This window comes from Falco naumanni, chromosome 9 (assembly GCF_017639655.2).
Source record: "Falco naumanni isolate bFalNau1 chromosome 9, bFalNau1.pat, whole genome shotgun sequence".
Taxonomy (NCBI): Eukaryota; Metazoa; Chordata; class Aves; order Falconiformes; family Falconidae; genus Falco; species Falco naumanni.
In genome coordinates, this window is record NC_054062.1 from 4,210,122 (window position 1) to 4,237,721 (window position 27,600).

The 27,600-nt window shown below is 58.0% G+C and overlaps 1 protein-coding gene across 1 annotated transcript in view; it reads right to left on the reverse strand.

Annotated features, from left to right (window-relative positions):
• Window positions 1–376: 376 nt before the first annotated feature.
• Window positions 377–27,600, reverse strand: part of LOC121094261 (collagen alpha-1(I) chain-like) — a 91,031-nt gene continuing 63,807 nt past the window's right edge. Inside the window, exons 14-69 of the mRNA XM_040607629.1 lie at window positions 26,246–26,353; window positions 25,478–25,531; window positions 24,343–24,396; window positions 24,172–24,216; window positions 23,814–23,867; window positions 23,015–23,059; window positions 22,573–22,626; window positions 22,442–22,486; window positions 22,032–22,085; window positions 21,569–21,613; window positions 21,253–21,306; window positions 20,444–20,488; window positions 19,702–19,755; window positions 19,187–19,294; window positions 17,391–17,444; window positions 17,001–17,054; window positions 16,750–16,794; window positions 16,083–16,136; window positions 15,788–15,832; window positions 14,949–15,002; window positions 14,146–14,199; window positions 13,906–13,959; window positions 13,610–13,663; window positions 13,160–13,213; window positions 12,928–12,972; window positions 12,579–12,623; window positions 12,112–12,219; window positions 11,789–11,842; window positions 11,425–11,478; window positions 11,157–11,210; window positions 10,746–10,853; window positions 10,238–10,291; window positions 9,820–9,927; window positions 9,433–9,486; window positions 9,253–9,306; window positions 8,947–9,000; window positions 8,469–8,522; window positions 7,597–7,704; window positions 7,338–7,391; window positions 7,130–7,183; window positions 6,783–6,836; window positions 6,239–6,292; window positions 5,985–6,038; window positions 5,623–5,676; window positions 4,850–4,903; window positions 3,704–3,757; window positions 3,571–3,624; window positions 3,370–3,423; window positions 3,230–3,247; window positions 3,004–3,057; window positions 2,749–2,811; window positions 2,282–2,447; window positions 1,872–1,978; window positions 1,557–1,637; window positions 1,100–1,288; window positions 377–700 (exon numbers count right to left, since the gene is read on the reverse strand). Of these exons, the coding sequence (XP_040463563.1) occupies window positions 551–700; window positions 1,100–1,288; window positions 1,557–1,637; window positions 1,872–1,978; window positions 2,282–2,447; window positions 2,749–2,811; window positions 3,004–3,057; window positions 3,230–3,247; window positions 3,370–3,423; window positions 3,571–3,624; window positions 3,704–3,757; window positions 4,850–4,903; window positions 5,623–5,676; window positions 5,985–6,038; window positions 6,239–6,292; window positions 6,783–6,836; window positions 7,130–7,183; window positions 7,338–7,391; window positions 7,597–7,704; window positions 8,469–8,522; window positions 8,947–9,000; window positions 9,253–9,306; window positions 9,433–9,486; window positions 9,820–9,927; window positions 10,238–10,291; window positions 10,746–10,853; window positions 11,157–11,210; window positions 11,425–11,478; window positions 11,789–11,842; window positions 12,112–12,219; window positions 12,579–12,623; window positions 12,928–12,972; window positions 13,160–13,213; window positions 13,610–13,663; window positions 13,906–13,959; window positions 14,146–14,199; window positions 14,949–15,002; window positions 15,788–15,832; window positions 16,083–16,136; window positions 16,750–16,794; window positions 17,001–17,054; window positions 17,391–17,444; window positions 19,187–19,294; window positions 19,702–19,755; window positions 20,444–20,488; window positions 21,253–21,306; window positions 21,569–21,613; window positions 22,032–22,085; window positions 22,442–22,486; window positions 22,573–22,626; window positions 23,015–23,059; window positions 23,814–23,867; window positions 24,172–24,216; window positions 24,343–24,396; window positions 25,478–25,531; window positions 26,246–26,353 (3,663 nt within the window). The 3' untranslated portion in view covers window positions 377–550. The remainder of the gene's footprint in view (window positions 701–1,099; window positions 1,289–1,556; window positions 1,638–1,871; window positions 1,979–2,281; window positions 2,448–2,748; window positions 2,812–3,003; window positions 3,058–3,229; window positions 3,248–3,369; window positions 3,424–3,570; window positions 3,625–3,703; window positions 3,758–4,849; window positions 4,904–5,622; window positions 5,677–5,984; window positions 6,039–6,238; window positions 6,293–6,782; window positions 6,837–7,129; window positions 7,184–7,337; window positions 7,392–7,596; window positions 7,705–8,468; window positions 8,523–8,946; window positions 9,001–9,252; window positions 9,307–9,432; window positions 9,487–9,819; window positions 9,928–10,237; window positions 10,292–10,745; window positions 10,854–11,156; window positions 11,211–11,424; window positions 11,479–11,788; window positions 11,843–12,111; window positions 12,220–12,578; window positions 12,624–12,927; window positions 12,973–13,159; window positions 13,214–13,609; window positions 13,664–13,905; window positions 13,960–14,145; window positions 14,200–14,948; window positions 15,003–15,787; window positions 15,833–16,082; window positions 16,137–16,749; window positions 16,795–17,000; window positions 17,055–17,390; window positions 17,445–19,186; window positions 19,295–19,701; window positions 19,756–20,443; window positions 20,489–21,252; window positions 21,307–21,568; window positions 21,614–22,031; window positions 22,086–22,441; window positions 22,487–22,572; window positions 22,627–23,014; window positions 23,060–23,813; window positions 23,868–24,171; window positions 24,217–24,342; window positions 24,397–25,477; window positions 25,532–26,245; window positions 26,354–27,600) is intronic.

Consider the following 27,600-nt stretch of genomic DNA (forward strand, 5'->3'; position numbering starts at 1 on the left):
AATCCCTGCTGCTTGCAGCAGCCTGCGCTCGCTTTGCCCGGCAGAGAGCAGGTAGCGCAGCAGGGACCTGCCTGCTGGGGCTCTCCAGGCTGCTCCTCAGGCTGCTCCTCAGCCTGGTCCTGGGGGGATGGAGCCTCCGAGCATTTGTGCACTTGACCGAGGCAAAGAAAATCCCCTTTCCTTTCCCTCCTCCCAAGCTAGCGGGATTTTTCTTGGTGTTTTTTTCTTCAGCAGACAGTTTAGTTCTTGGTGGTTATAATTACACAAGCCTCCCCCAATCAGTCATTAAATTAGCACCTTCTTTCATACATATATATATATAATATATAATTTATAAAGAAATGAATTTTGTAAACAATATTCTTCTACTCCAGAAGGAAGTGTAGTCCGTGGCATAATGCAGCTACAAACACGTATCTCAGAAAGAGGAGCAGCAGCTCTGGGGAGCGGGTGGGAGCCCCATGCCACCCCTAGCCTCCACGCATGTCCCCAGCAGGACAGTTCTTGGGTGGGGAGCGAACTGGCCGGCTCGGTTTGGGTGTCACCGGTTTCAGCTGAAGCAAACTGGTCCAACTGTGAAACCAAACTGGTGCGAGGCATCGCCATTGTGAAAGACGGCCAGGTCCCGCAGGGGCAGCAGGGAGAGCTCCTCTGTGGTGAACTGGAAGATGGTGTCGGTGATGGAGGACTCGTTGTCCAGCTGAAACGAGCACCGGGGGCAGCTGAGTGGCACAGAAACCCTCGGCTGGTGGGCCTGGAGGACCCTCTCAGAGCACCCGCTGTCCCCTTTGCTGCTCCGGTTGCTCCTCGATACACCCAACAGCCCTGTGGGCATGGCCAGGTCTCCATCCCCAGCCCTTCGTGGCTTGTCCAGGGAGGTGGCCTCCCCCCTGTCCCATTCATGCCCTGCCACATCCCAGCCTGCTTCCCAAGACCAGGGCAGCTCCTTGGGCCCAGGGAGAGGATGCTCTCCATCCCCATCCCGCCACGTGAAGCTGCATCCACCAGGTTTATCCCAAACCCCGAGGGTGCCAACCACGCCGAGGGGCTCTGCAAATGTCGGGGGACTAGAAAAGGGTCTGGCCACAGCCAGGCTTACCACGCAGCCCTGCAGGCTGGCTGCATAGCTCTGCTCCCGGGAGTCGGCCAGGAAGCGGATTTCCTTCTCGGGCTGGGGCTGGCCCTGCTCGGGAGCGGGTCTGCAGGAGTACGAGACCTTCTGGGTGGCCAGGCGGCTGTGCAGGCGGAGGAAGCGGAGCTGCACCGGGCTGGCCCCCTCGTACTCCAGCTGCAGGGGCAACGAGAGAGAAACCCGGGTAGCGGGGGCTGCCTGGAGGTACCTGTGCTCCCCCCAGTTCCAAACTAGGCAGGATTCAGCTGTCTGCTAAAGCACTCGTTTGGATTTTCTTGCAGAAGGAGGTGTCACATCCCACCATGCACAGCCAGTGGGACCTTGTGCCCAGGCACTTCCCACCACAGCAGGGCAGGCACTGGAAGACCCCCGACCCCACGAGATGGGCATTGTGTCCCCTTGGCTGTCCTGGCCAGGCACTCACCAGGAAGCCCCCGGGCAGGGCGCTGAACCACTCAAAGGTGTCCTTGGAGGTGTAGGCACTCAGCCAAGCCTTGATAGGGACCTGTGGGGAGTGGGGACCATGTCACACTGTCCCAGGCTTCAGTTCCCTGGGACTTGCAAACTTTGTGACCAGGATCCTCACCCCAAAGTGCTCCAACAGTTCCCTGGGATGGCAGTGGTCACCACAGCAAGGGACTGGCCACATTGTCCCCTCTCCAGCCCCGACAAACCCTGTCCTCACCTGCCCCGAGGGATAACACGGGGCTGAAGCTGCCACATGAAAGCCACCCCATACCTGGTTGTGGACGGGGGCTATGCAGGTCTCACCCCCTGCTGTGAAGTTGCAGAAGGCCACCAGTGCGTCCTGGGGGCTGCCCTGGTTGGGGTCGATGTAGTATTGCCCTGGAGGGAGGCAGAGGGGAGGTCCTGGCACCCAGTTTTTGGCACAAGGAGGATGCCATGCTGTGCCGTGCCATCCCACCCCAGCTTGTGGCACATCCCCGGCTGCAACTTCCATCCTCCTGGGATGCAGCCTGGCTGCCATCCTGTTTCTCCAGGGATGCCCATGAAACGCAGCTGAGCTCATCCCCCCAAATCCTTATTCCCTCTTAACTGCAGAAGCTGCCTGTTCCCCCACATTGGCCAGCAGGGAGGGCTGGCCTGATGTGAGGCCATTGTGGGGGGACCCCATGTGCACCCCAGTACCGTTGGGCAGGCTGGGGTGAGCCAGCAGCAGCTCCTTGCAGGTGGCCGCTGGGTTGGTTTTGGTGCCGTTGGGTTGCTCGACAAGAGCTTGCAGCTCCTGACTCAAGGTGTCCAGCAGAGCCCAGACCGCAGTGTAATTCAGGTGGTTGGAGGGATAAATTAGGTGCTGAAAGAAAAAGAGGGGGATATAACCAAGCTGACATTAGCTCCCCCCTCCCCACCTCTTATTTTGGCTAGGAGCATCATCGGGTGCTCAGGGAGAGGATGGGACACGCAGGGCACAAGGACAAGCCTGGTGGGAGAGAGATTAACCAGAACTGCTTGCTCTTTCTGCAAGGACTTTGGCCCCTGTGCACAGAGGACCTCAGAAGCAGTGGGAGATGGGACAGCACCACTGTCAGCCCCTTCCCACCCCAGTCGACACCCACCAAAAGCAGGACGGGAAGCCCTCGCCCCCATGCACTCACCCGCAGCTGCTCCCTGGACAGCATCAGCATGGGTCCTCTGGGACCAGGGGGGCCAGCGAGACCCTGGGTGACAATGACAATGCTGGTGATGCTGACTGCTGCCCACGAGCCCCTCCCCCCCATTTGCAGCTCCTCCAACGGTGCCAGCAGCTGGCCATCCCCACGGCATGGCATGGCATGGTGGGACCTCACTGCCAAACCCGAGGGAGAAGGGACCCAAATTTTGGCACGAGAGACGTTAGTGGCTCTGCTTACCGGTGTGCCCGGTGTGCCCCTGGGTCCCGGCAGCCCCGGGAAGCCTTTCGGCCCCTGCCAAAGGTCAAGGTGGAGGAGAGAAGAAAAGCAAGGTGGCAAGATGCTGCTGTGCTGAGCTGCACCCCAGGGTGCCCCACAGGGCCACCCTGCACTCCGGGGAGAGGACAGGGGGGGATGGTGCCCCACAGCAGGGCTGAGCCCAGCTCAGGTGCTTCCCCCTACTTACTTTGGGTCCAGACAAGCCCTGGAAGAGAAGGACAAGACCCAGCTAAGAGGGAGGCAGGTGGGATTGAAGCCCCATCACAGCGTAACTGCGGGTGGGTCCAGGAGTGAACCCCAAACCTGCCCAGAGGGTGAGGGACTCACCGGTGTCCCGGGGATGCCAGGGTGTCCCCGTGGGCCGGGGGGGCCAGTGTCACCCTGCAAAGACACCGGAGGAGGTCAGGACACTGCATGGGGCATCTCCCAGCCCTATGTCCTTCTACAGCTCAGCCCCTTCCCCAGGTGGATTTTGCACCCCAAATAGTCACCTTGGTTCCTGCCATCCCCCCTCCACCCTGCCCTTACCTGCTGTCCCTTGGGTCCCGGCCTCCCAGGGATGCCATGGGGTCCCAGCTTGCCCTAGGAGACATGGAAGGGTGTCACACAGGGTGACAAGGGACCAAGAGGGGGGAGGAAAAGAGCAAACCCCTTCACGCACCTTGAAGCCATCGTCCCCTTGCTGTCCCAGCTCGCCCACGCTGCCCTTCTCGCCCTAGGAGAGAGTGAGGGAGAGCTCTGGTGGCAAAGAGGAGGGTAGAAACCCCCTGGGACACCAGGCTGAGGTGGGGGGCTCTGCCCTGGAGGGTGGGCTTCCGGAACCCTACTCTAGTTACCCCATCAGTGGTGTTTCATTGCGTAGGCAACAGAGGTTTTGCTTGCTGCCTGACCCTGGCAGGAGACACCTGCCTGAGGACGTTTCCCAAGGTCGAATATCTCCTGGCCTCCAGCAAACAGCTGGAAATGGGAAATCCCCAGTTACAGCTGGGTGCAAAATTTCTGAAAAAAACCCTCCATTCTTCTGGTTTGGTAGAATTAACTGTAGCCATATTGCTGGGGAAGGAGGAGGTGTGATGGCGCATCTGCCGCCCCTCCTCAGCTGCGAAGGGTAAAAACTGAAAGCATTTTGTCCCAGACTAAAATATCATTCAAGACAACCTCGCAACTTCCCAGAAAACCCTTTGGGAAAACAAAGAAAATTTCTTGTGTGCCGAAATCTGGTGGAGCAGGGGAAGAAACCACAGCGGAGCAGCTGCCCGCAGCCTCCGCTCCCAGGCTCTGGCCTTGCTGAACGCCCTGGACTTTAGCTTCTGCCATTGCTCATTTAGCTCGCAATAAATTTAATGCTGAGGTTTCATTTTCCTGAATGCTGTGAGCAACTACCCGCCACCAGGGACTGCTTGTCACTCTTATTTACAGCCTTATGGCTGATGGATGGGGCCGCGAGGATACGCTTTGCTTCTCAGGCCAAGGTTGGATCCATCAGCTCATCAGTAATGGCACAGAGATGGTATGTGCTTGTGCTGCATCAGCATCAACACAGAGCAGGGGATTAAAGGACTACGCTGCTGCTTGCAACTCCAGGAGGATGGAGAGGCTGGAACAGGACCCGGTTTTGGAGAAAGCCTAATGGTCCTACCTCGCAGCACCTGGGGACATGGTCAACCCCCAAAGAAGGATGCTGCAGCGATCAGGGTTCAAGAAGAGGGGAATAAGTGATGGCATCCAGCAAATTAAATGCTAGCCCGTGCCCAGAGTCCCCCTGTCCCCGTGCCTGGGACTCAAGTGCCCAGTACATATCACCTACCTTGGGTCCTTTCGGTCCAGGGTCTCCCTTCATGCCCTTCAGCCCTGGGATGCCCTAAGAGAGAAACGATGCAGTACCGCATCACCCTGCGCCTGAGCTGCTCCCGTCGGCTCCCTGGCAAAGGGGAACCTTGCCACAATGGTGGCTTCCAGGATTCTGAGAATTTCAGGCAGTTTTACAAACTTTGAGGCATTTTCTCATCATATCTTTGATTTTTGCTTTCAGGAGGATCCCTCAAGCAAAGACCATTAAAAAGTGCAGTTCAGGTCCCTTAGCTGGTTGCCGAACATGCCACCTTTCTTCTGTGAAGTTTCCAAAGTCAGGATTTTTATTTTAAATGAGAAAAAAACAATTCTCAGCAATTAAAAAAACCCCAAACATCTGAGTAGGTTTTTTTGGTGAGTGCTGGCTGCTGCAGTGCAGCCAGTCCCTCCAGCCATGGCAGCTCGCTGGGCACATGGGCACAGTCCTCCACAAGTGCTCAGCACTGCCGAGCATCAGACACTTAACTGGAAGGGAAGTATTTGGCCTCTAGAACAACATATTGGAAATTACGTGATTTGCCCGACTGCATGCACATTGTTGGGATGCTAATTTGGGAGGAGAAGGCACAATGAGATGGATAAATGACAGATGGTTGAAACACCTAGAAACGTCACTTATTTTAAATGGGTCTCTGCTTTGGTTGTCTGCAGAGCTGGGTTGCACAGTGGTACCTGTGGGGGCCAAACAGTGAGCAGCTGTCACCCCAAAACCTTCAAACTAATACTCACATAGGGTCCTTGGGGGCCCTGGGGTCCTTCCAGCCCCTTGTCACCTGGGTAGCCCTGAAATGCAAAAGCGAGAGATCCTGGCTGGTGAGCCCAGAGGTGCAGGGCGAGGGGAGGCAGGAGTGATGCCCTGATGCCTCTTGCAGGGAAAGCAGCCCATGGGGGCTGGGGGTCTGGAAGACCCTTGTCTTGAGCTGGAAGGGACTGGGGACACAGAGCCCTCCAGCTATGCAGTGCCCCTATATTGGCTTATTGTTTTCTGAGCCGGGGCTCAGGTAGTTGGGAGCACCCCCTGTCTTGAGAGCACCCCCGAGCTGTCAGGGTACCAAAGCAGCCCTTGCCCCGGTGGGGCAAAGCCAACCTACCTTGGGTCCCTGGGGACCTCTTGGGGGTCGGTGGCCAACTTTGCCTCGCTTCCCCTGGGAATGACAGATGAAAGACTCACAAGCAATTCAGGCATGTTAAAGGCACTAAGCTGGCTGCCCCACATCCCCCTCGCTGCCCCCCCAGGGTTGCTGAGCCCCCAGCAAACTGGGGATGCTCTGCAAGATCGCTGTGGGCTCTAAGCATCAGCCCCATGCTTCCTGCCAACCTCCATGGGGACAACAATGCCGTTTACCCGTCTGCCAGCTTCTCCAGGGACCCCTTCTTCCCCTTCGTGCCCCATATCACCCTGGGGGAAGAAGAGACAGGAGATGTGGGTCACCAGCAGGCAGGCCACAGCCTGAACCAGGACTGCGGAAAAGGGGCTGCTTGCTGCGTGGAGATGGGGACGGAGCTCAGCAGGTGCTGTGGGACCCTGGGGATGGAGACCAAGGCCATAGTGCGCAGCTGGCCACTGAAGGGGAGGTCCCCTGTCTCCCACTCCAAGGGCACCCAAGTCAGGATGGAGGCAGCCCTGTGGGGCTGAACTGGGGAGACTTGCCAGCCCCTCACCCAAAACCCAGCCAAGACAGCCCAAAGGCATCGAAGGGGTCTGTGTTTGCCAGGCACTGGTGCACAGCTGCTTTTACAGCAGGGAGAAGCAGGTCCCCCCAGGGCGATTCCCCCTGGTTTCTCTCCACAGACCACAGTGGGGTTGACCAGCTCAGGCTCAGCCACCCCATGTCTGGTGGCTGGTCTCCTCCCCAGGTGCCATCCACAGAAGAGGATTTCAAAGGTACCTTTTCTCCTTTGCGACCTTTCCAGCCTTTAGGACCAGCTTGTCCTGGAGACCCCTAAAATCTCAAAGGAGAAGGAAACCCCTCCGTAAGGATGCTGTGCCAGGGATGTCTCCTCCCAGTCTCCTTCCCTGCTCTTGCCACAGCGTGTGCAGGAGGATGCTCTAAGCTGAAGTCTCCATTTGAGACTTTTGCCCCTCTCTGGAGCAGGCTGGGCAGAGTGGGGCAACAAGGGCGTTCCAGTAGGAACAGGAGATGTTGCCCATGTGGGATCTCACCGCAGCTGGGAGATCCCAGCATCCTACCATCTGTGCCAGGGAGAACCAGTATGGCTCCATCCCATTCCTCACCGTTTGCCCTGGTTTTCCTGGCTTGCCTGGCTTCCCTTTCGCACCTGCCAGGCCCTAGGAAGTGGGGAAAAAAAAAAAAAAAAAGTATGAAAATCAACCCAGCTCGAAGAAAAAGCTCCAGGGTTATTCACCCAAATCCTGGGAAGGCTGTTAGAGTGGCAGAGACAGAAAAACACAGAGAAGCAGGGTAGCAGAGGAGCCCACTCACCTCGGTGCCACTCAGCCCTGGGGCTCCAGCTTCACCTGGTGGCCCGAGAGGACCCTGAGTTCATGAGGGGACAAAAGACCAACAGATGAGGCTGGCATCAGCGCCAGGTTATTTGGAGGAAGGCAGGAGGGCGCGTACAAAGCCAGCTGCCTCGCCCCAGCATCTGGGCTGGGGTTGCTCCCCGCAGGGACCGCTGGTGCTGTGCCAGGGAGGACCACCCTGTGGGGGCATCCCCTGCCCATCCCCATGGCAGAGTTACCTGCTGGCCTGGCTCTCCCTTGGCTCCCACTGCTCCTCTGGCTCCTTCGTGCCCAGTGTAGCCCCGGAGCCCAGGGGCACCCACCGGCCCCCGGGCACCTGCTGCGCCCTGGGGTGCACACAGAGGGGGGCACAGGTTACACTCCAGCCCAGCCCCACCTGGAGCAGGGCTTGAGCAGCTGCCCCCCGAGGGGCTTCAACCACACCAAGCCACAACTCCTGCTGTCTGCTTTGCAAATCCACCCAGAGTTTATTCTGCATCCCAACCTCTCCCAGGAAAGGCGACTGCCTGAGTTAAGGACATGTCTTGCCTGGGTAAAGCGACACTGCAACACGGGAAAACTGGGATGCACATGGGGTGTATCCTGCCGCTGAGTGCAGGGCACCAGTAACACACCTGGGGCTCTGTGCATGTCAGGACCAGGACCATAAAAATGCATCTCAGGACAGAGTGCTCCTGAGCACAGGTGGCTCCTGGAGCCACCTGACCCTATGGACACCCACAGATCTGCTTGGGGACAGCAGAGGGGGAAACCAAGTGCCCCAGGCCTGCCCCAGGCAGACTCCAACAGCCGAGCATTAATTGCGCAACAGCTGGCAGCACTTCTGCACGGTTTTTAACAGCTGTATTAAACCGCCTTTGTGGAGGTTTGGCTCTAGGGAAACCAGGGAAACAATGACTCAGTTACGAAGCCACCGCAGGGCAGGACCTGGGAGACACTGCCTGGAACCGGGGCTGCCAGAGCTTGCTTTGTGGCCACCCCCGGGGTGAGGGTGAGGCACAGCCCCAAGCCCAGGCTCTGCTGCTCCATCACAAGATGCCACCAAACCTTTTTCCCAGGGAAGTTTTGCAGAGGTAGGGCAGGTACTCACCACCAAACCGGGCTTGCCACCATCCCCCTTGACTCCATCATCTCCAGCGAGTCCCTGCGGTGATGTTGGGGATTTAGAATAAGCCCGTCACCACCACGTGCTCTGCGCTCAGGCCCCCTGCAGGTATTTTAAGCATCCTCTCCCTCGTACCACGTTCAGCTGGCCGAGGCACATGCCCAGGCAGCACCCGGGCACCACGTGGGAGTGAACACGATTTGATCACAGGAACGGGTCTTCCACAGGGCATCCCTGGGTGCCAGGCTGAAATGGTCTGATTTTTGGGGTGGGGGCATATAAGTACCTCCTGGGAGTCAGTGCCAAGGTATGAGGCATTAAAACCCCCTCCTCACTCCTGAGCCCCCTGGCCTGGGCAGTTAAGGGGAAGTAAATCCTTTGGTTTTGGTTTGTATTAGAAGTGGTGAAGTACTGGGGAAGCCTTTGGCAGCTCCTGGGTCTACAAGGTCCCAGGCTTCAGTACCTCTAATCCTGGAGCACCAGTGGGTCCATCCATGCCTCGTGGCCCTGGATCTCCCTGAGGAAGAAGGGGAAACAGCTCTGTCTGCAAAAAACCCCTTCCTTGCCTTGTTGACTTTGGATCTCAGGCAAAAAGACAGGGAGTGCTCCATGGCAGGTCCCCCAGGTCCCCAGTCTGACCCAGGTCCTTCACCACAGCCAGCCCCACCACATCCCCCATCAGCCAGAAGCAGAAAGCAGAGCTTGGGAAAAGACCAGAAGAGGGTGTTTCACCCACAGATAAAGGGCTGGAGCCATCACCCTGCCATACCTTCACTCCCTCGGGACCGTCGAGCCCAGGAGGACCTCGGAGACCCGTCCCACCCTGTTCAGGGCACAAGCAAAGGAGCCCCATTGATTCACCCCTGCCCAGTTCTCCCAGTCACACACACTCCTCCCCAGCCAGGTCTGCGATCAGCCAAAAGGGGAGGAGGGAAGTGACCTGACTTACAAATCGTCCTCTGGCTCCTGCAGGTCCCGCAACTCCGGTGACACCAACCTGGCCCTGGGACACAGAAGGAGATACGTTCAGCAGGGTCACAGCCCGGCTGGGGGGCAGGAGGCTGGAGTTTGGCCAGAGGCAACATTAACCCAGGCTGTCCAGCAAATCCAAGCTGTCCTTTTGTGCCAACAAACCCCAATTTTGGAGTCATGCCCATGAGACACAAAAACTCCCTAATTATGGACATTTACCCATTCCTAGTATTTTATGTGGCTCCTGGAGCCCAAGGTTTCCTGCCAGGGGTGAGGTCCCCCTCCTTGGCACCCAGCCCCCAACCACCAGCCTGCACGGATGCTGGGAGCCTGGTGGGCTGAGGCAGCCCCTCTCTGTACTTGCCAGCAAACCTTCTTGGCCTTTCTCTCCTTTATGGCCTTTTTCTCCAATCTCCCCCGTGGCAGCTCCAGGGCCAGGCACTCCAGGAAGCCCCCTGGGGCCAGCATCACCCTGCTCAGGGATGGAGACAGACATGTCACCACAAAGAAGGAAAAGGCATTCCAATTACATGAGCTTCTTCATGGAGATGGTGTGTTTCACACCCTCTCACTGAGTGCTGCAGACAGAAGTTCACCCTAGGGTGCTCAGCAGAGGTGCCGATGCCAGGTCTGAGCCCCGCATCTCCAGTGGTCCTCAGCCATGGGGACACCTCTGCCATGCTTCTGCCCCCACCATGGCAAACGGAGCAGCAGATGCTGAGCAGGCTATGGGTGTTCCAAGGGTGCTGCAAGGAGGGGAAAGAGCTACAGGCACTCCTCACCTTCTGTCCCTGAGGTCCTGGCTCACCCGGGTCTCCAGCATCACCAGCGTCACCCTGCCCAGAGGGGAAATACCGGCATCAGATGCAGCAACTGCAACTGCTCCCCAGCACCATCCCAGGGTGGGTTAAAAGCCGACTCTGACTTCCATGGCCTTCTCCACCCTCCTCTGGCCAGGATTTTTGTGCTGGGTAAGAGCTGGCCGTGTGGCTTTGCCTGCACCAGGAGGCCACGGCCAGCTATGACCCACACTGGCCCAGAAGTGGGTGAAGACAAAATGCTGAGCACAGCCAAGCAGCACCTTGCCCAGCACAGGGAACCCAAAGCATCAGCTCCCTCCTTCCATGGGGACACCTCAGCCTATCCATGGCAAAGCTGTAGCACGTGCAGTTGTCCGGAGCCAGTGCACCGGGTGCACAGCTTTCTGATCCCCATCCTGTCCCCATTCCCTGGCAGAGGATGCTGGTGGGCAGCAGTGACCACCGTGGTGGTGTCAGTCAGCACACGTACCTCCTTTCCTTGCTCCCCGGGGCTCCCCGGCAGCCCCTCTGGCCCATCATCCCCTGGCTCCCCGGGGTCCCCTCTGATGCCCGGAGCTCCGCAGGTTCCTGCCTCCCCCTGGACAGGATTAAGACAACCAGGATTACTCTTGGCTGTCTTTTCCGGCTGACCCTGGCTCTGCCCTCCATCGTTTCTCACCATACAGCCACCTCAGTTTTCTTTATACAGGTACCCCCAGCTATGAGGGGACCTGGACCCACCTACCATGCCTAGCAACATAAATCCCCGGACATGAACATGCTGCAGGTGGATTTTAAACAGTCCCACGTGGTTTTAGGTGCCTGCCTGTCCCTGCAGCAGCGGGGCCAGGTGAGCCCAGCACCTGCATCGGTATCACCCCAGCACCCAGCAGGGACCAACCTGCTCGCCTTTGCGCCCCAGCTGACCCTCTGCTCCTGGTGGTCCTGGTGGTCCCTGGGGAGGAAACACACAGCCCAGCCCTAGCACAGCTCTTTTACAGTGCGCAAAGCCTTTGGCTCAGTTAACGCAGACGCAGCTTTAACCTTCTGGTTTAGCTGAGGATCAGCAACCTCCTCCCTTCATTTCCCATCCCTGGAGAAGGCACGTGGGGAGAGGCGGGCTGAAGCAGCCCCAGCCGAGGGAAGGGCCGGGCTCCCCAGCTATGTACCTGCTCGCCATCCAGCCCGCTGATGCCGGCTTGCCCAGGATCTCCCACATCACCCTGCCAGAGGACACAGACATGAGGACAGGCAGCCATGGTGGTCCTCCAACCAGGTTCCCCACAGACCCCCCTGCCCCAGCTGTCCAGCATTTGCAGGAGGGCTTGCAAGACTCTTCTCCCACCCTGCACCAGACATGTAAATCCCCATCCCACTGGGGAAAGCCAATGGCCAAACTGGGAGGAGTGCTGGCCCCTACAGCCCTGGGGAGTAAACCCCACTTTGGGCAAGCAGAGTGAGACCAAAATCTGCCTGGGCAGCTCCTGACTCATGGGACCGGGAAGGGAATAAACCCACTTTCTCTATCCTTACCTTTTCTCCTCTCATCCCTGAAGGCCCTTCAGGTCCCTTAGCACCTTCCCGGCCCTGAAAACAAACAACCCGTATCAGCAGCAAGGCTTTGCCTTAACCCAGGAGGCCTTTGCAGTTCCTAAGCAGGGGTCTGGGGTGCCCCAGCACACCACATCCCCACGGGCAGAGAAGCCACACACCAGCTTCCCTTATCCTTCTCTTCCTGCAGGTGCTTTAGGGAACTCCCCAAAGTGTTGCACTAGCAAAATTCTTGCACCCTGTCCTAGTACCTGAGGCAGGAGGTTGTGCTGGGCATCGATCCAAGGAGCCCCATCTGCACTCACCGGGTACCCAGCTGGGCCAGCAGCACCAGCCACTCCAGGAGCTCCTCCTTCTCCTGCTGAGCCTGGCTTCCCGGGGATGCCATCCAGCCCCTGCATGCCGGGAATGCCCTGCAAAGCCAAAAGGCCACTTAGGTACCTCAAAATGCAGTGCAGGGTGCAGCTCCGGGGAGGGCAGGCCAGTGGGAGCCCCATGCCTGAAGCAGCTGGGCCACCACAGGGTCTGCAAGGTACCACCTGCACCTGGTGGGTACCAGTGCCTCATCACTGCAGGTGTATGAGGGTCCTGCTGTCCCCGTACCTGACTGGTCACCACCCAGCTACCCATGCAGGGTTTGGGTCATTCTCTGCCCCACGACCAGCCCAGGGATGAAGCTGCCTCCAGAGTGGGCACCTATCTTTCATCCCATTGGACATCACCCAACTTCAGCCTACAGAGCATCTCCGCAAGCTACAGCTCTCCCACTTACAGGCGGCCCTGGAAGCCCTCGAGGACCCGGGTCTCCTGCTCTGCCCTGAAACAAGAAGGATGCTCAGCAGCGTGGTCATGGCAAGGAGGCACAGGGGACCCTGAGCAGGGTAAGGCTTTGCTTGGACAATCCCCGTGTGCCCGGGCCGCCTCAGCAGTGTCTGGGCAGATAGCACAAAGCAGCAAGTGGGACACCAGGCTCCTGCCTGCTCCTGCAAAAGGGTCCGGGGTCCAGGCCGCTAATGCTACAGGTAGCACATGTATCTGTTGCAGAGCATTGCACATCTGCAGGGGACCGCGGCAGAGGGAGCGGAACAAGCCAGGCACACGGGGAGCATGGCAAGCCCTACCTGGGAGCCGGGAGCGCCTCGGGGACCAGGGGGACCTGGCAGGGCCTAGGGGGAGGAGAGCACCATCAGAGCCCCACGCCGCAGCCCTGAGTGTTCCCCTCTCCCCAGTTTAGCCCCTTGATGCCAATGGCAAAGATTTCTCATTTTCCCATACCCAGCCCAGCAAAGGCAACCTGCTCAGTGCTTCTCTGGTGGCCTGGAGCTGCCCAGGGCAGCAGCAAACAACACTCACCTTGGGACCAGCTTTTCCTGGAAATCCTGGTGGCCCTTGGGCTCCCTTTTCTCCCTGTTAGGAGGCAGGAAAGATTTCCTTTCTTCTTCATGTTTTAACGCAGTAATCTCTTCAGTGAGAACCACCCACTTCAGCCAACTCCTCCCCCCCCCCCCCCCCCCCCCCCCCCCCCCCACGCCAACCCAACCAAAAACCCAGGGGCCTAACATCTTATAACAAGCCACAGGAGTCTGGGCAGGTAAGTGCCCAGAACCATCAGCTCACCCAATGTGGGAGCCAGTTCCAGCCATTCTCCTCCTGCCACCCCTGCAGCCCCCTGATGGAGACCATTCACAGACACCACCCAAACCCACCCATTTGGTTCAACACTCCAACGCAAAAAAGTTTCTGAAGCCTGAACTCCCACCCCAGTGCATCTCCTCACTGCTGTGCTGGACCTCCCAGCCCTACCTTGTCTCCCCTGCGCCCTGGCCTCCCACGGTCACCGGCAGGTCCCGGGTAGCCCTGAGGAGAGCATGGCATCAGGAGGCAGCCGGGGCTGCCCAGAATCTCCAGGGTTTTGGGAGAAGGTGGCTGCTGAGGCTGAGCTCTTCGCCAGGACCCCGGGCACCGCAGGAGCCCTGGCAGGATGGCGAGTGCCTGGCTGGAGGCAGCCCTGCTCCAGCGAGCCTCCCTCCCAACTCAGCCACTCCTGCAGGCAGGTGGGCAGCACCCTCCCCCCTCCCCCCAGGGACACTATCACTTACGTAGGTGCCAACAGGTCCTTGTGGCCCCTCCGAGCCAGGCTTTCCAGGCAGCCCCTGCCAGGTGAGATGAGAGCATTAATGAACCTCTGCTCCTGGGATGCTGGCAGGCACTTCCCACCCTTGGTGTCCATGTCTGTGCCCACAGGATCCGCCCAGATCTCCCCATGGCAGCCAAGAGCCTCTCAGGGCTGCTCACCATCATCACAGCTCCAACCAGCCCCCACAAGCCCCAGCTCTCACCTTTGGGCCCAGGTAACCCAGGTCTCCATCAGGTCCAGGTTTTCCCAGAGAGCCCTTTGGAAATATTTGGGGAGGAGATATCAGTCAAAAGGCTGAGATGAGCCAAGCCCCACCGAGCCACTGCTGCTGCCTCTGTGCTCACAGACAAGAGTCACCTGGTCCAAGCCAGGTTGCTGGGGACAAACTCTGTCACTGTGGCCCACCCTGGTGGCTCCTGCACACCAGTACCCTGTGGCTGGCTCTCCAGCAGGGCTGTCCTAGGGAAGGTGACAATAGTCAATCCTGGGGTCATCACCAAGCCTAGCTGAGAGCAGGCTCTCAGGGAGGAGCTCTTCCAGCAGCAGGGGCTGCTCTGGGTCCCCATCCCAGTGGGCAAGGACCTGGGACCTCCTCCCTGAACCTGTACCACCCATTTCCTCCTGGGATGGAGCGTATGCTTTGATCCCCTCCCAGGACTCAGGACCACGCTGCTATTCAGCCACCCAGGCGTGAAGGGTTTCCACGGGCTGCCATCCCCCATGGAGACCCTGCTAGGCTTGGGGAAGCTGCAAAAAAATCTTTCGGGCAGATTCCCTAGGGAAATCATTCTGCTTTTCCCTAGCCCCAGCTCTTTCTGCCAATGAGGCTTTTCCATGTCTTTTAACGAGAAGTTAGGACCAGGTCCTACAGATGTCCTGATCCCCTGCCAGTTCCCAAGGTGGGAAAGACCCATATCGCCCAGCAGCAGCACCAACCCTGCTGACTTCCCACCTAAGAAAATGCAGAGCTCATGCAGAAGGAACTTTTTTTTTTTGTCTCCTTACTATCGATCCAGGAGATCCTGTGTGTCCACGGCCCCCTGGCAAGCCGGCAAAACCCTGGAAGAAAGGGCAGAAGACGAGCAATGGAGGGAAGGCAGAAGCAGGAGGGATGGAGCAGCTTTTCTCTGGCAGTGCACGGCCCGAGACCAACCCAAACCAGAGCGAGCGCCCAGGGCCAGGTGCAGGCGAAGGGCTCAGCCCCTCGAAGGCAGCGCTGGTGCTTTCCACTTCAAACCAGCTCTTTGGTTTCTCGCTGCTGAAGCGCTGCAGATGTGTGTGTACATGCACAACACCCACACATGCATCCAGACAGCGCTACGTGATGCTGACAGCCAACTTGGAGGTGCGTCTCCTTGACCCAGAGCAGAACATTTTTCATGTATTGTTTTGAGGGAAGTGCCAGATTTGGTTTTGCGACCCAGAGCAGAACATTTTTCATATATTGTTTTGAGGGAAGTGCCAGATTTGGTTTTGCTTTTGCTTTTAGCTCAAAGATAAACAAATATTAGAAATCCTGCAGAAGGGAAAACTTGCTACCAGCCCAGGTCTTGCTGCTGGACCTGTCTTGGATAGCAGTACAAGGGATGAGACATCATTTTGCAATAGCCAGTTCTTAAAAGCACTGCCCATTCCCTCTCCTTCACCCTTCAGCACAATTCTCAGCAGGTTCTTGCCTGGAGAAGCACTCTTCAGAGCACCCTTTGGCTGGTCTCACTCCATCAGGGCCACCCACCACCTGTGCCTCATCCTATGGGTATGCTTTTGAGGCACATCCCCAGGGGGAGAGCCCCGAGCAGAAAGGAGGAAGGACAGAAATCAGGCAGCCACGCAGCTCTACTCACCGGTGGTCCTCTCCTGCCTGGGCTGCCCACAGTCCCTGGGTGACCCTGCAGGACAAGACAGGCAATGATGAGGATGGGGAGGCAGAGGCAGCCTCTCCCAGTCCCACCATGTCAGCCCACAGCCAGCTGATGCACATCATGGCAAGGTCCAACATGGTGTCAGGGTCTTGACCCACACAGCCATGGGGATGGTGGGGATGGGAAGTCCCCTCATGTCAGGCTCAGCTCCCCCTCTTGATACAACCCGCTGCCCCAGCCCTTGCCCACTGTCAAGTACAGAGTGTAGGATGGGAACCTGTGTACCAGGCTTTCCTTCTGCACCTTCTGCTCCTGGGATGCCCCGCGAGCCCTGGAAGGAGAGTCTCACCTCAGGAAGGCAGAGTCTGGTGGCAGGGTGCCCCCATCAGGGCCTCATCCAGCCCCAGAGCCTCCCTCCAGTATTAAAAAGGTGGCAAATTAGCAGTGGCATGGTCCCCAGGGTGTTCAGCTGATCTGTATTGAGCCATGGGTTCACTAGCGCATAGGTCCTCCCTGCACAGCTCCTGCAGCTCCTCCCTGCTCCATTCCACCTTTGGATGCAATCACTGGGAAGTAACATGAGTGTAGGAGGAAACCCATTCCCACCGTGAACACCTCGACTGTGTTTTGTCCCCTCTTGCCCCAGCTATTTATTCCTGGCTTTGTCACCAAACACGACTCTGAATAACAGAGTTTTCTTAAGTTGCTATTTCCTGAATTTTCTACACTCAGGGTTGAGAGAAGTTGTGGTGTTGGGCAGGTGGTTTGTCAAAACACTTCATGCAATGTGCAAAAGCCTGAGCTGCTCGTTCCCAACTTATCCTGTGCAAATTCCCTCTGATCCGGCTGCATCCCGGGATGCTGCTCCCCAAGAGCTGGCTTTCCCATCCCAGCGCTGATGGCACCACATGCCAGCCCAGGGCCATGGGTCATCTCCTACTTACAGGCAGCCCAGGGACTCCGACCAGCCCACGCTGACCCACGCGGCCCTGGAAAACAGCAAGCTGTAAGAAAAGCATCTTCCTGCCAGCAACAGAGCTGGAGATTTGGAGGCAAAGCTGGTGCCCAAACATGTCACGGCTCAGCCCCAGCGCATCCCAAGCCACCCAGCGAGGGGTGTCCAGGGTTGTTTCAGTCTCCCACAGCCAAAGATGCTCCAAGATTCAGCTACAAGTACCAGCACCCCATTAGTTACCCGGGCTCCCCGCGGTCCTGGGGTTCCCTTCAGGCCATCAGGTCCTTGGCCTCCCTAAAATTCACACAAATGGAAACAGAAGTCATTTTAGACAACCCTGCAGGTGTCCCCCAGCCCCTCCACCCTGGAGAGCACCGAGGGGACCCATCCACCACTGCCACACTGGAAGGTCAGTGTATAGCTGCAGTGGGTGCAGGGATGCTGTGCACAGGGTGGGGGGCCAAGAGGCTGGGGACCCTCCCCAGGTGGGCATCCTGATGCTGTCCCTGGGTGCTGGGCCCCATGCTGCATGGAGCTCCTGGGCAGGGAGGCTGCATCCCTGCCCCCCACGCAAGGATGAGGGGAGCCCGCAGGAAACCAGGGGACACAGCAGCAAACACCAGCACTGACCTTGGGTCCCTCGCTGCTGTTCAGCCCTGCTGAGCCGATCTGCCCTTCTTCCCCCTGCCAGGAGAGAGGAGAGGAGTTAGCCAGAGAAAATGCAGCCTCTGATCCTCTGCCTGCTCCCCCAGCCATGGCAGCCACCATGCCCCTGCCCTGTGTAGGGGAGAAATGTGGGGAGCATGGCCGGAGGTGGCACTCATTAAATGGCAATGTGACCTGGGGCACCAGCTGAGCTTTGGGGTAGGGATGGAGACCTCCATCAGGATCATAAAACTGGCCAGAAAAAAAAAAGCGCCTAATAGGTTCAGTGTTGGCCCAAAACAGCACAGCTGAATATTTTTGTTGCCTGCTGATCAAATTAAAGACAATTCAAAGGATTGATGTGCCGAGACTCCTGGCTGCTCGGTTACAGCCCCGGGAGGGCAGGCACAGCCCAGACCCTGGCTCCAGACTGATGTGGTGTGATGGCAGCGCTGCTTGGCTGGATGGAAAAGGCACCACCTGGCAGCGAGATGAGTCGTGCTGCATCTCCATCTCTTGGAGAGGTGGGAGGATTCGTTTCTCATCCTGAACAGCAAATGTGAGAGCAGATCCAGGCAGGCATCGCAAAAGCCCTCTGAAGCAGAGGGCATCACATGCAGGGGGATGCTGCAGACCAGAAAGGTGGGTGGGAAAATATAACCCCCCTTCTCCTGAGAAGCTGGAAAGCTCTAGAGACAAGCAACCAGCCTGGCTTCAGTTCCCAGGTAGAAGTATTGATCTGCAGCTGGGTTCATCCATCCTGACAACTCACTCGGAGCACGCACTGCAGGAAAAAGCACTCTGAAAATTGTGCCTTGTTCCTGTGGCTACCTGGCACTGCTGTGCTCAGCTCTTGGGAGCTGGCGAGGGCTGGGGCCAGGTGGTACAGCTGGTGAGAAGCAGGGCAGCCGGCTGGGCAGCAGCAGCCCTCCGGAGCTGCCAGCACAGGCTCCAGGAGGCAGAGAGCCTGGCAGGAGTCAGGGATGAGCATCAGTTCAAGAGAGTGAAGTGTGAGCCCTGTGCTCTCAAAATACCTGCGCAAAGGGTGCTGACGGGGGGCAGGGACCCTGCAAAGGTGCTCGGGCAGAGGCAGCCGGGGAGGGCTCCCCTTGGACCTGCTGGAAATCCCCTCGCATTGCTGAAGCCACCACCTAATTCCAGGTCATTGATGGGGGCACAGCTGGAGGGGTCTGGAGCAGCCGGGTCAAAGCTGTGTCGGTGCCAAGTGCTCGGTGCCAGGCGCACCTGCGACCCCAAGGACGGGGACTCTGAGCCAAGCTCCCCGCGGCCATGCAGGGGCCAGCGATGCCCCAGCAGCATGGAAGGAGATGCCATTAGAGGGCTCCCTTGGCCTGCACCAGCTCCCACCACCACAACCAGCGTGTACCAGTACGGCTGCCAAGTGGACTTTTGCTGGGGACAGCCCAGTGCCTTCGGTCCATGGGAGGAGGAAGAGGCAGTGCAACATGGCAGAGATGCTCAGGATGCTGGAGGGGAGCTGGCTTTAGGCAGCGGGAGAGAGGGATCCTGCAAACCTGCAGTGCCTGCACCAGCGGCACGGCAACGCGTGGCTCTTGGCCAGGCACAGCGGCGTGCTGGCCGTTGCCCGGCTCGGGAGCAGGTAGGAATGCTCACCCTGGGCACGGCTGGGGCAAGGCAGCACTGCCCACACTGCCTGCATCCCTCAGCGCTGTCCCTTCTCCCTACCACCCACCTCATGGCACAGCACGGGGCACCCATGTATCCCACCAGTGGCACCCTGGAGCAGCCATGGCACTTACATCTGGTCCCCGGGGCCCCACTGCTCCCCGTGGGCCGGGAAAGCCCTGCAAGCCAGCCTGGCCCCGAATCCCTGGGGGACCTTTTGCTCCTTGCGCTCCACGTGGACCCTTGGAGGAACAAGACACAGCACATCACTGCAGGGCTCCCAAACAGGAGCCACAGCCCACGCCTGGGGCTCCCCCACCCGCAGACAGGAATCCCCCCATCGCTTGCTGCCCCAGCTCTCTGCACACCCAGCCTTTGCCATGGGGCCACTCTGGGTGAACATCCCACAACCCTCCTCCAAGAGCATCCCTGGGGCGCCAGCAGTGGGGCAATATAACATTTTTAAATGGCCAAAGCAAGATGGAGCAGGGAAGGATGGATCAGGGGCAGGACCACGGTCCCTGAAAGCAAATGCCCCTGGGTCCCTGGACATCCACACCAACCCACCCACCAGCTGGAAAATAGCACATTTGAAGAACAGAAGAGGAAGCAGCTTCAAGAATCCCCCCCAAGCCTGGGTACGTGGTACCCTGTCTCCTTTGGCTCCCAGGTCTCCCTTGGCTCCACCTGGACCTCGACAGCCCTGCAAAAGGAGCAGAGGTGGAGGGTACACTCAGAAAACCATGTTATTGCCACTTCTTGCAACCAAACAACCAAAGCATGCTTTGATCCCGTTTTGGCATCAAAGAAATTGAGTTCTGCCCAATTTAGATCAGGGCTCTCCTCCTGATGGGCCTTTTGCAGCCAGGGGCAGGTTACATGCTGGATCTGTTCCTCATAGGGGGGGTGGGGGGGTGGGCAGTGTGTGCGTGTGTGTGTGTGTGTGGTGCTCCAGAGCTTCTGGGTTCATTCACCAGCAAATGGTCAGTGGCCCCCGCACCCTGTGCCAATCCTAGCCCCAGCTCCCTGGCAGGTAGGACACCTGCAGCACCCGGTGGTGGCATCCCAGCTGCACCATCCTGGTATCAGGACAATGATGACGAGCACCTTGTCCTCAGCACTGTGTTCCCCAGCACAGACTAAAGCACTCCCACTCCTCTTGTGCCTCCCCGAAGCAGACAGTATCTTAGGACACATGTTGTGTCTGAAAGCTCCTCTTATTATAGCAAGACAAGCCCAAGTGCAGCTTTGCCATCCCAAACAACTCCAGCTTCCACCTATTCAAACATCAAGTTCAAACACAGGCAAAGACCATGAAGATGGTGCTTTGGGCTGTTCTAACACAGCTCTCCTGCTTCCCAAGCAGGGATGGCATGGGTGCCATCACTCACCCGCTCTCCTTGGGTGCCTTTTGAGCCTGGCAGGCCAATAAACCCCTTTAGAGAGAGACACAAAATGCAAGTAAAAAAAAAAAACAGAAAGGAAAGTATCAAATGCACTCATGGAGGCTGACAACCCTCCCACACTACAGGGATGGGAAGATGCTGATAAATGGGAGACACCAATTTATCTCTGCAGAGTTGATGATGATGAGATGCCACAGTGGAATCTGCTTCCCAGCAGGGACCAGGGGATGCATAAGCCCTCCCAGGGCTGCCCCCACCCACGCACCAGCCCTCAGCTGATGGTCCTTGTCAGCCTCCAAAATGCACCACACACATCCCACCCTGCATCCCTCATCCCCTCTGCAAGCACCAGTTTCAGCACACAAGCAGCAAATGCACCAAGGGCTGTGCTCAGCTGGGACGCTGTGGGTCAGGCAGCAGGAAGGCCAGGCTGCCCCAGCACCCTAACCCTTTGGAAAGGACGGCTCAGCATCCAAACCCCTTGGGAAAAGGGGTGCACTGAGCTGCGCACCAGGGAAGGGACAGGCAGGGCTGGGGCATCGCTGCTGATAAGTTCATAGGGGAAAAAAAATTAAAAGCAAGGTCCCTGCAAGCAGCAGAGGCGGAGGAGCTTTGGAAATGAGGAGTGTGGTCATAGGGATGTGGCAGGCATCCCCACCAGCTCTTAAGCCACAAACACCATGGGAAGCTGGGGGTGGCATGAGGGAGAGGGCATTCCCCCACATTGCTTTGGGGGGCTTAAAGGGGGAGGATGAGAACACCCCACATCCAGCCACCCACTCCCATGCACTTACCCCAGGGCCCTCCTGTCCCAGCTGTCCCCTCAGCCCGGGGACACCGTCTGCACCCTGCAAGAGGGATGCTGGCATCAGCTCGTGCGGCGCTGGGCGGAGCGCCCAGCCCCACCATGTCACATCCCCTCCCCAGGGCTGCTGGTGACCTCCAGGCTACATTTGTGGGGTCTGCTGCAAGCGCTGCCATCCAAAAGCAGGGGCAGGGACACCTACACACCCCCACCCCACCCCTCACCCCCCGGTCCCTCAAGGGAAAGCCCTCAAGCCCTCACTTCATCCCAACCAAGGTCAAAGAAAGCCAGCGAGAAGCTCTTACTGTGTCTCCTTTGGGACCAGCTGATCCCTCCATCCCAGCTGGACCCTGGGGAAAAGCAAAGGTGGTGGGAGGTCGGAGGTTTGGCAGAAGAAGGATGCTGCTTATTGTGCTGCTCTGCGGATGAGACCCCAGCCCATAGGAACCCTGCCCAGCCCCTCAGCAGCTGCCTGTCATACCCCATGGACCATGTCCCCACCAGCTCACCCTTCCCTTTGCCCCCCACCTCCTGCCTGCCTGTCCCGCTGCCAGCAGCCTGCCCACAAGACACAGCTCTTCCCACCCACCCATTCCTACCAGCTCCCAGGTAGCCACAGAGACCCACAGGGTCAAGGACTTCATGCCCACTTGCAAAGGACATGGGGGACGAGTCCCAGTAGCTCTTTCCTTGCTCAGCAAGCACATGGCGGGGGGACCCACACCTTGGAGACATGGTGGGCTCCAAGCCAGGACAGCATCCACTTACCTGCATGCCCCTGGGGCCAGGGGGGCCGCGTCTCCCCTGCAAGCCCTGCGGTCCCTGCAAAGCAGGAGGGGACAAGATGCCGCTGTTAGAATCAAACCCCTGTACGCATTGTGCAGTGCCTGTGGTGCAAAACCTCTCTTGGGAAATACAGTGCTGCTGAGGAGCTCCAGGGCTCCCAGCGGGCTGGTGTGAGGGGACCCCCCCCACCACTGCACGGAGTACAGAACGGATTCCCACCCCTGTCTCAGCCTCTTTGCAGACTTTGGGGTGGGCTGAGAATGCAGCCCAGCTGGAGGAGACCCCTCTGGGCTAGGTGATGCTTGGGACACCCTCCCATCCCGGCACCCCTAGCAGCTGTCCCCCAGGACACCACTGCACCGTGCGGTTTGCTCATCCCTTGGTGCAAGTACCTTGGGGCCCCGGGGGCCAGGCGAGCCAGGAGGGCCCATTTCTCCCTGGGGAGAAAGCAGGGAAAGGACGGGGTGAGCACAGTGGCCAGAAAATCCCAAATAGCAAAGGGAGGCAGCCAGGGCAGACCCACCTGAGAGCCATTGACGCCTCGGCACCCGACGGATCCCGGCTGGCCTGGCTCTCCCTGCAGCACAAGAGGATGCTCAGCCCTGCAGCCGCCTGCACCATGCAGGAGGAGGTGGAACAGGGCTCCCCACAGCATTTCCCATGGCAGCAGCCGCAGGCTCCTGGGGGTACTGGGGGGGCTTTACTAGCATGTGTGAGTTTTAACACCATTTGTCCTTCTGCAATCCACCCTCCCTCCCCCCAGGAGGCTGCATTTTAACCAGATGCATCCTTTTCAGGGGTAAATCAGCACAAGGGATGGATCTGGGCAGGACATCGTGGCACATCCCAGCCTGCCCATGGTGGGTGGCCCTGCCCTGCTCCTGCGGGCTGGGCAGCAGCAGCTCCCCCAGCCCAGCCACCGCCTGTGTTCCAGCGGCCGTTTGAACCGAAAAGCTGTGACTTACCATGGGGCCAGCAGGGCCGGGGGGACCCACCGAGCCACCTTCTCCCTGGAGCAGGAGTGAAAGGATGCAGTTTTTCTAGCTTGTTTTGCTTTGGTTCTCTCGTTTTAATCTTCACACCCCAAATTCTCCCTTTTCTTTGTCTCAAGCATCAGCTACTTGGTGCCCCTTCGAACAGCAACCTGGCCGGCCCCTGGCTCCCTCACTCCCTTCAAGTTGCAAGGTGCTTCCATTCACCACCTCTGTTTGCCTTTTAAAGCCTCTGCAAACCCTTCCCAGGCTGGGATGCCTCCCAAAGATGTGGCAACAGTTAAGCTATCAGTGGGCTGAGTGCAGCATGGAAAAACCCAGGTGCTGTCAGCCTGGGATTCATCTCAGCTGAAGGTGGTCACCTAAAATAAACCACAATGCAACGTGATCCACAAAAGCTCATTTTTCTTCATCACCAGCCAGGAGAATGAGCTGGGATGCCAACAGCCATGTGGGAGAGGCTGGAGGCAAGGGGAGGCTCCTGCCCCCAAGACGCAGAGGGACAAGGTGCCTGGTTGCTCTGGGGCAATAATCCCATTAATAAGAGCCACCTCCAGGACAAAGATACAGATGTAATTACATCCAGGTCTCAGGAAAACAAAAAACCAAACAACAAAACTCAAGGATTTTGTAAGAGTGAACCACAAAGCAGTGCCAGTGACCCACAGAGCCCGAGTCCTTCCTCCTTGGACCCATCTTTCCAGTGGGGTGCAGCAGGCTCCTGCACCTCTTTGGGGATGGCTGGTGACACAGAGAAAGCAAAACCACTCACCTCCAGCCCCATGGGGCCTTGGAAGCCCATCGCACCCTTCAGACCTGACATCCCCTGGGAAAGAAGCCAGGAGCAGGGTGTCAGCAAGGTGCCCACCCCGAGGTTCTCACCCCAGGGTGGCAGCTGCCTTCGTCCCATCCCTTGCAGGAAGGTCAGTGAAAACACAGAGACCATGAGGGCTTTGCTCAAAGCCAGAATGTGGCCTGGAGCCAGGGATGGAGCTTGGGATCATCACTGAGAAGCAAAGGTGCTGGCCCAGGAAAGGAGATGGAGGGAAGGAGCAATCCCTGTGTGGCAGGGAACGACACACCCCACCCCACCCCCCCACCCCCCCCAATCAGCTTTTCCATTAACTCACATGAAGCCCTGCAGGACCTGGAAGACCATTTTCTCCCTTCACGCCCTGGAAAAGCCAAGAGCAGCCTGAGCGATGGAGTAGAGACCTGGGGCTGGGGGGCCATGGCAGGGAAGGAGCAACCCCCTGCCCAACCCAGGCAGGGCTGTGAAAAGCAAGGACAGACACCCTCACCTTGGCTCCCTTCTCTCCTTTCTCCCCAGCTGGTCCAGGGTCACCTAAGAAACCCTGAAACGGAACAACAAGGATGTATGAACCCCAGCTGGACCACCAGGAGTTCAAATGTGGCTGCTGTGCCCCAAAGGGCTGCTGGTGTGGTACTGGGGGATGGGGACCCTCAAGCTTCTGCTAAATGAGGCAGCCCCAGAAGAAAAGCCTGGCTGCTTGCTTGTCCCTAGCACAGTGCCACCCCACTGTGGCTGCTCCCCTCCCGTGCCCCAAGCTAGTGTTGCACCCAATGGTGACACGGAGGTGTGCTCCAGCACCCGCAGGGCTGGGACAGGGCTCTCCACAGCAGCGCCACGCTGGGTGGCATCGCCTGTGCCTTGGAGGACACCATGGTGCCCTGAGCTGTGCACAGTGGCCGTGGGGAAGAAGGAGAAAAGCTTCACGGGCCCATGCGAGCGGTGCAAAGCCTCACGTGTCTGCAGCTGCTGGGTGCTCAAGTGCACAGAGGTTGAGCCCAGGGGCAAGAGATTCTCTGTCTGGATGCTTGGAGGATGCTCACAGGCACAGAGGGTACAAAGTCCAGGCCAGAAAAGCTGTATGATAAACTGTGTGGGGCTGCTGTTTCAAAAAAGAAGAAACTAGGTTTCAAACACCCCACTATGATCAGACCTCAAAGGAGCCCAAAATCTCCTGGGCAGCTCCAAAACTTTTAGCTAACACTTGCCTTAAAAAGACTGGGTGGTGGAAAAGGGGGAAAAAAGCACTTGCTTTTTTATGAACATTTTATATCGTGGCTGACAAACCCTGGGAGCAGCCTGGAGAGGAACCGCAGCGACGTGCACCAGCAGCCCCCGCTGCCTGGGGGCTTGCACAGCGGGCGCAGCGGTGAGGGCAGCTGCCAGCCAGACCCCACACGGCTGGAGCGTGGCAATAGGGCATCCCACCCCGTAACATCACATCAGGCTGGCACACGTGGCTGCAGGCCCAAGGGGGGGGTGCGGGTACCAGGCGCTGCTGGTGCAGTACCAGTGGAACCAGTACTGGAAAGCTCTTATTGCTTGGCATTAAGTGGACTGAGACTGGGGCTGGCACCGAGGTGTGCCCACAGCACTGAGTGCTGAGCAAGCGAGAGCCACCTTACCTCTTCTCCCTTCTCGCCAGCCAGTCCCCGGTCACCCTGGAAGCCCTGCAGCCCCTGGGGAGAGGGAAAAGGAGCCAAGCAGGCATTGAGGGGCTGCCCTGTGCCTCCCACCCATGTCCAGCTCCAGACCCACTCCCCCCTCCCCACTGTGCTGCCTCCTGTCCACGGCCACCCTGGTGCAGACTCCCAGGGGGCTGCTGGGACCCCCAAACCTCTCAGTGTGGTCCAGCCCCTGATACCATCCTCCAACAGCCCCCCTGAGAAAGCTTCCAAGCCCAGGTGCATTGTCCGTGCTCCCCAGGGATTGCTGCCAGGGGTCTGGAAAAAGGCAAGAACTGTCACACCACCAGGTGACCAGTTTCATGGCTTGAACTCTATCCAGGCAGTCCATAACTGGTTTCATTTCTTTCTTCCCCTCTCCCAGTTATTTTCTCCTGTAAAAGCAACTGGGAGGCTCAGATGCAGACGAGCAGCCCAGCCCTCATGCTCAGGCCGCCCGCAGTGCAGGATCTGCAGCGCTCAGGCTATCCCAGTTGCACCTCAACAGACACACGTGACGTTCTACAGCTTTTTTAGGGGGGAAGCATGAAACTTGAGGCATTAATCCAGGACTGCCTGGGTTTGTAGGCTTAGGAGGAATATTTCAGTTGAAGGAGGCAAGGGAACATAAAGAGCAGCAGCATTAGGAGCCTCTTGTCTCCTGCCCAGGGCTTGGGGATGCACATTCCCCTCGACACCAGCCATGCCATGGCCCTGCCTGCAGCTCACCTGCTCGCCTGGCAGCCCCCACGGCCCAGGTTTGCCATCCAGGCCAGGGAAGCCATCTGAGCCGGGGTAACCCACACGTCCTGGCAAGCCCTGGAGCCCGGGTTCACCCTGGGTAGAAAAAAGCCAAGCACAGAAAATTAAAAAATCCACATCATTATGAAACCAATAAATGACATGCTGAGCTCTCCTTGCCTCCTGCTTTTGCAGCAGTACCTGCTGAACACCAAATACCTCACAAGGAGACGGGGAGGCTGGCAGGGGGAGAACCTCCATGGATCCAGGCCCTGTAAACTTTGGGCATGTGGGTCTGCCCAGGCTCTCCGACTGAAACCGTGGGAGAGTCACAACCAGCAGCCATACAGCAAGAAAGAAAGCAAGCAGAAGGCAAAGAAGCAGCAATACGTTAAGAGAAGGGCAAGCGAAAACCCTTTGCATCTGCTTCTTGCTCTGGGGCTTATGCTCAAAGCCATTTCTGATGCCTTCCCATATGCAAGAGCCTGGGCAGATCCTCTGGACTGGGCATCACCAGATAAAGCTTACAGGCAGCTTTTTTATCCCTTAGCTCATGGACTATTCTGAATTAAGGTAAGATAAAGCGCAGTCTGGAACAAAGAGAGGACATTTCCCTGCAACTCACTTTGACTTTCGATTTCTCAAAAATTTTGGAACATTTGGTCAAGTCCAAAAACTGAACTTTGTTCTAGTTTGCAAAGTCAGAGTTTGAAGGAAGGGCAGAAACATGCAGCTGCCTCAGTTACTTCTCAAGTGAAGAATCTGGTTGTGAAAATATAAAAGCTTGTTTTGGGGAGGTTTGTTTTTCCGTCTCCCTCCCCCAGGGGCTTCAGCCTCGCACAGCCACCCACGTGCATCCCCCATGCTCATTAGTGGTCATGTATGCTTGGGGGACCCAGCCCCAAAGCCAGCTTTTTTGCCCCATTCCACTCCTCGTCCCTGCTCTGGGGAATATTTATTGTTATTTGCAATTTTGCAAGAAAGAGACCTGGGCTGCGATGCACCTCGGGCTGTGACTGTGGCAGGCGAGCCCAAGGAGACAGGCCAAATACAAAACAGATCGTGGGCAAACCCAACCCAACCCAACCCAACGGTGCTTGGGGCTGGTGCAGGTGGATGAAATGCCTCCTCCTCTTCCTCACCCCCGGTGTCATACAATCAGCCTGCCCCAGGCAGTGAGAGCAGGGAGCGGAGACCTGCTGGAGCCTGAACAGGCATCAAAGACCTCTTGGGCCAACATCTAGTAGAAACATGAACGCTAACAAAAACCACCCCAGACTGGTCAAGAGCCGAGTCCAAAGCAGAGTTGAGTTTCCCTGTTGGAAACCTGCCACACAAAGCCT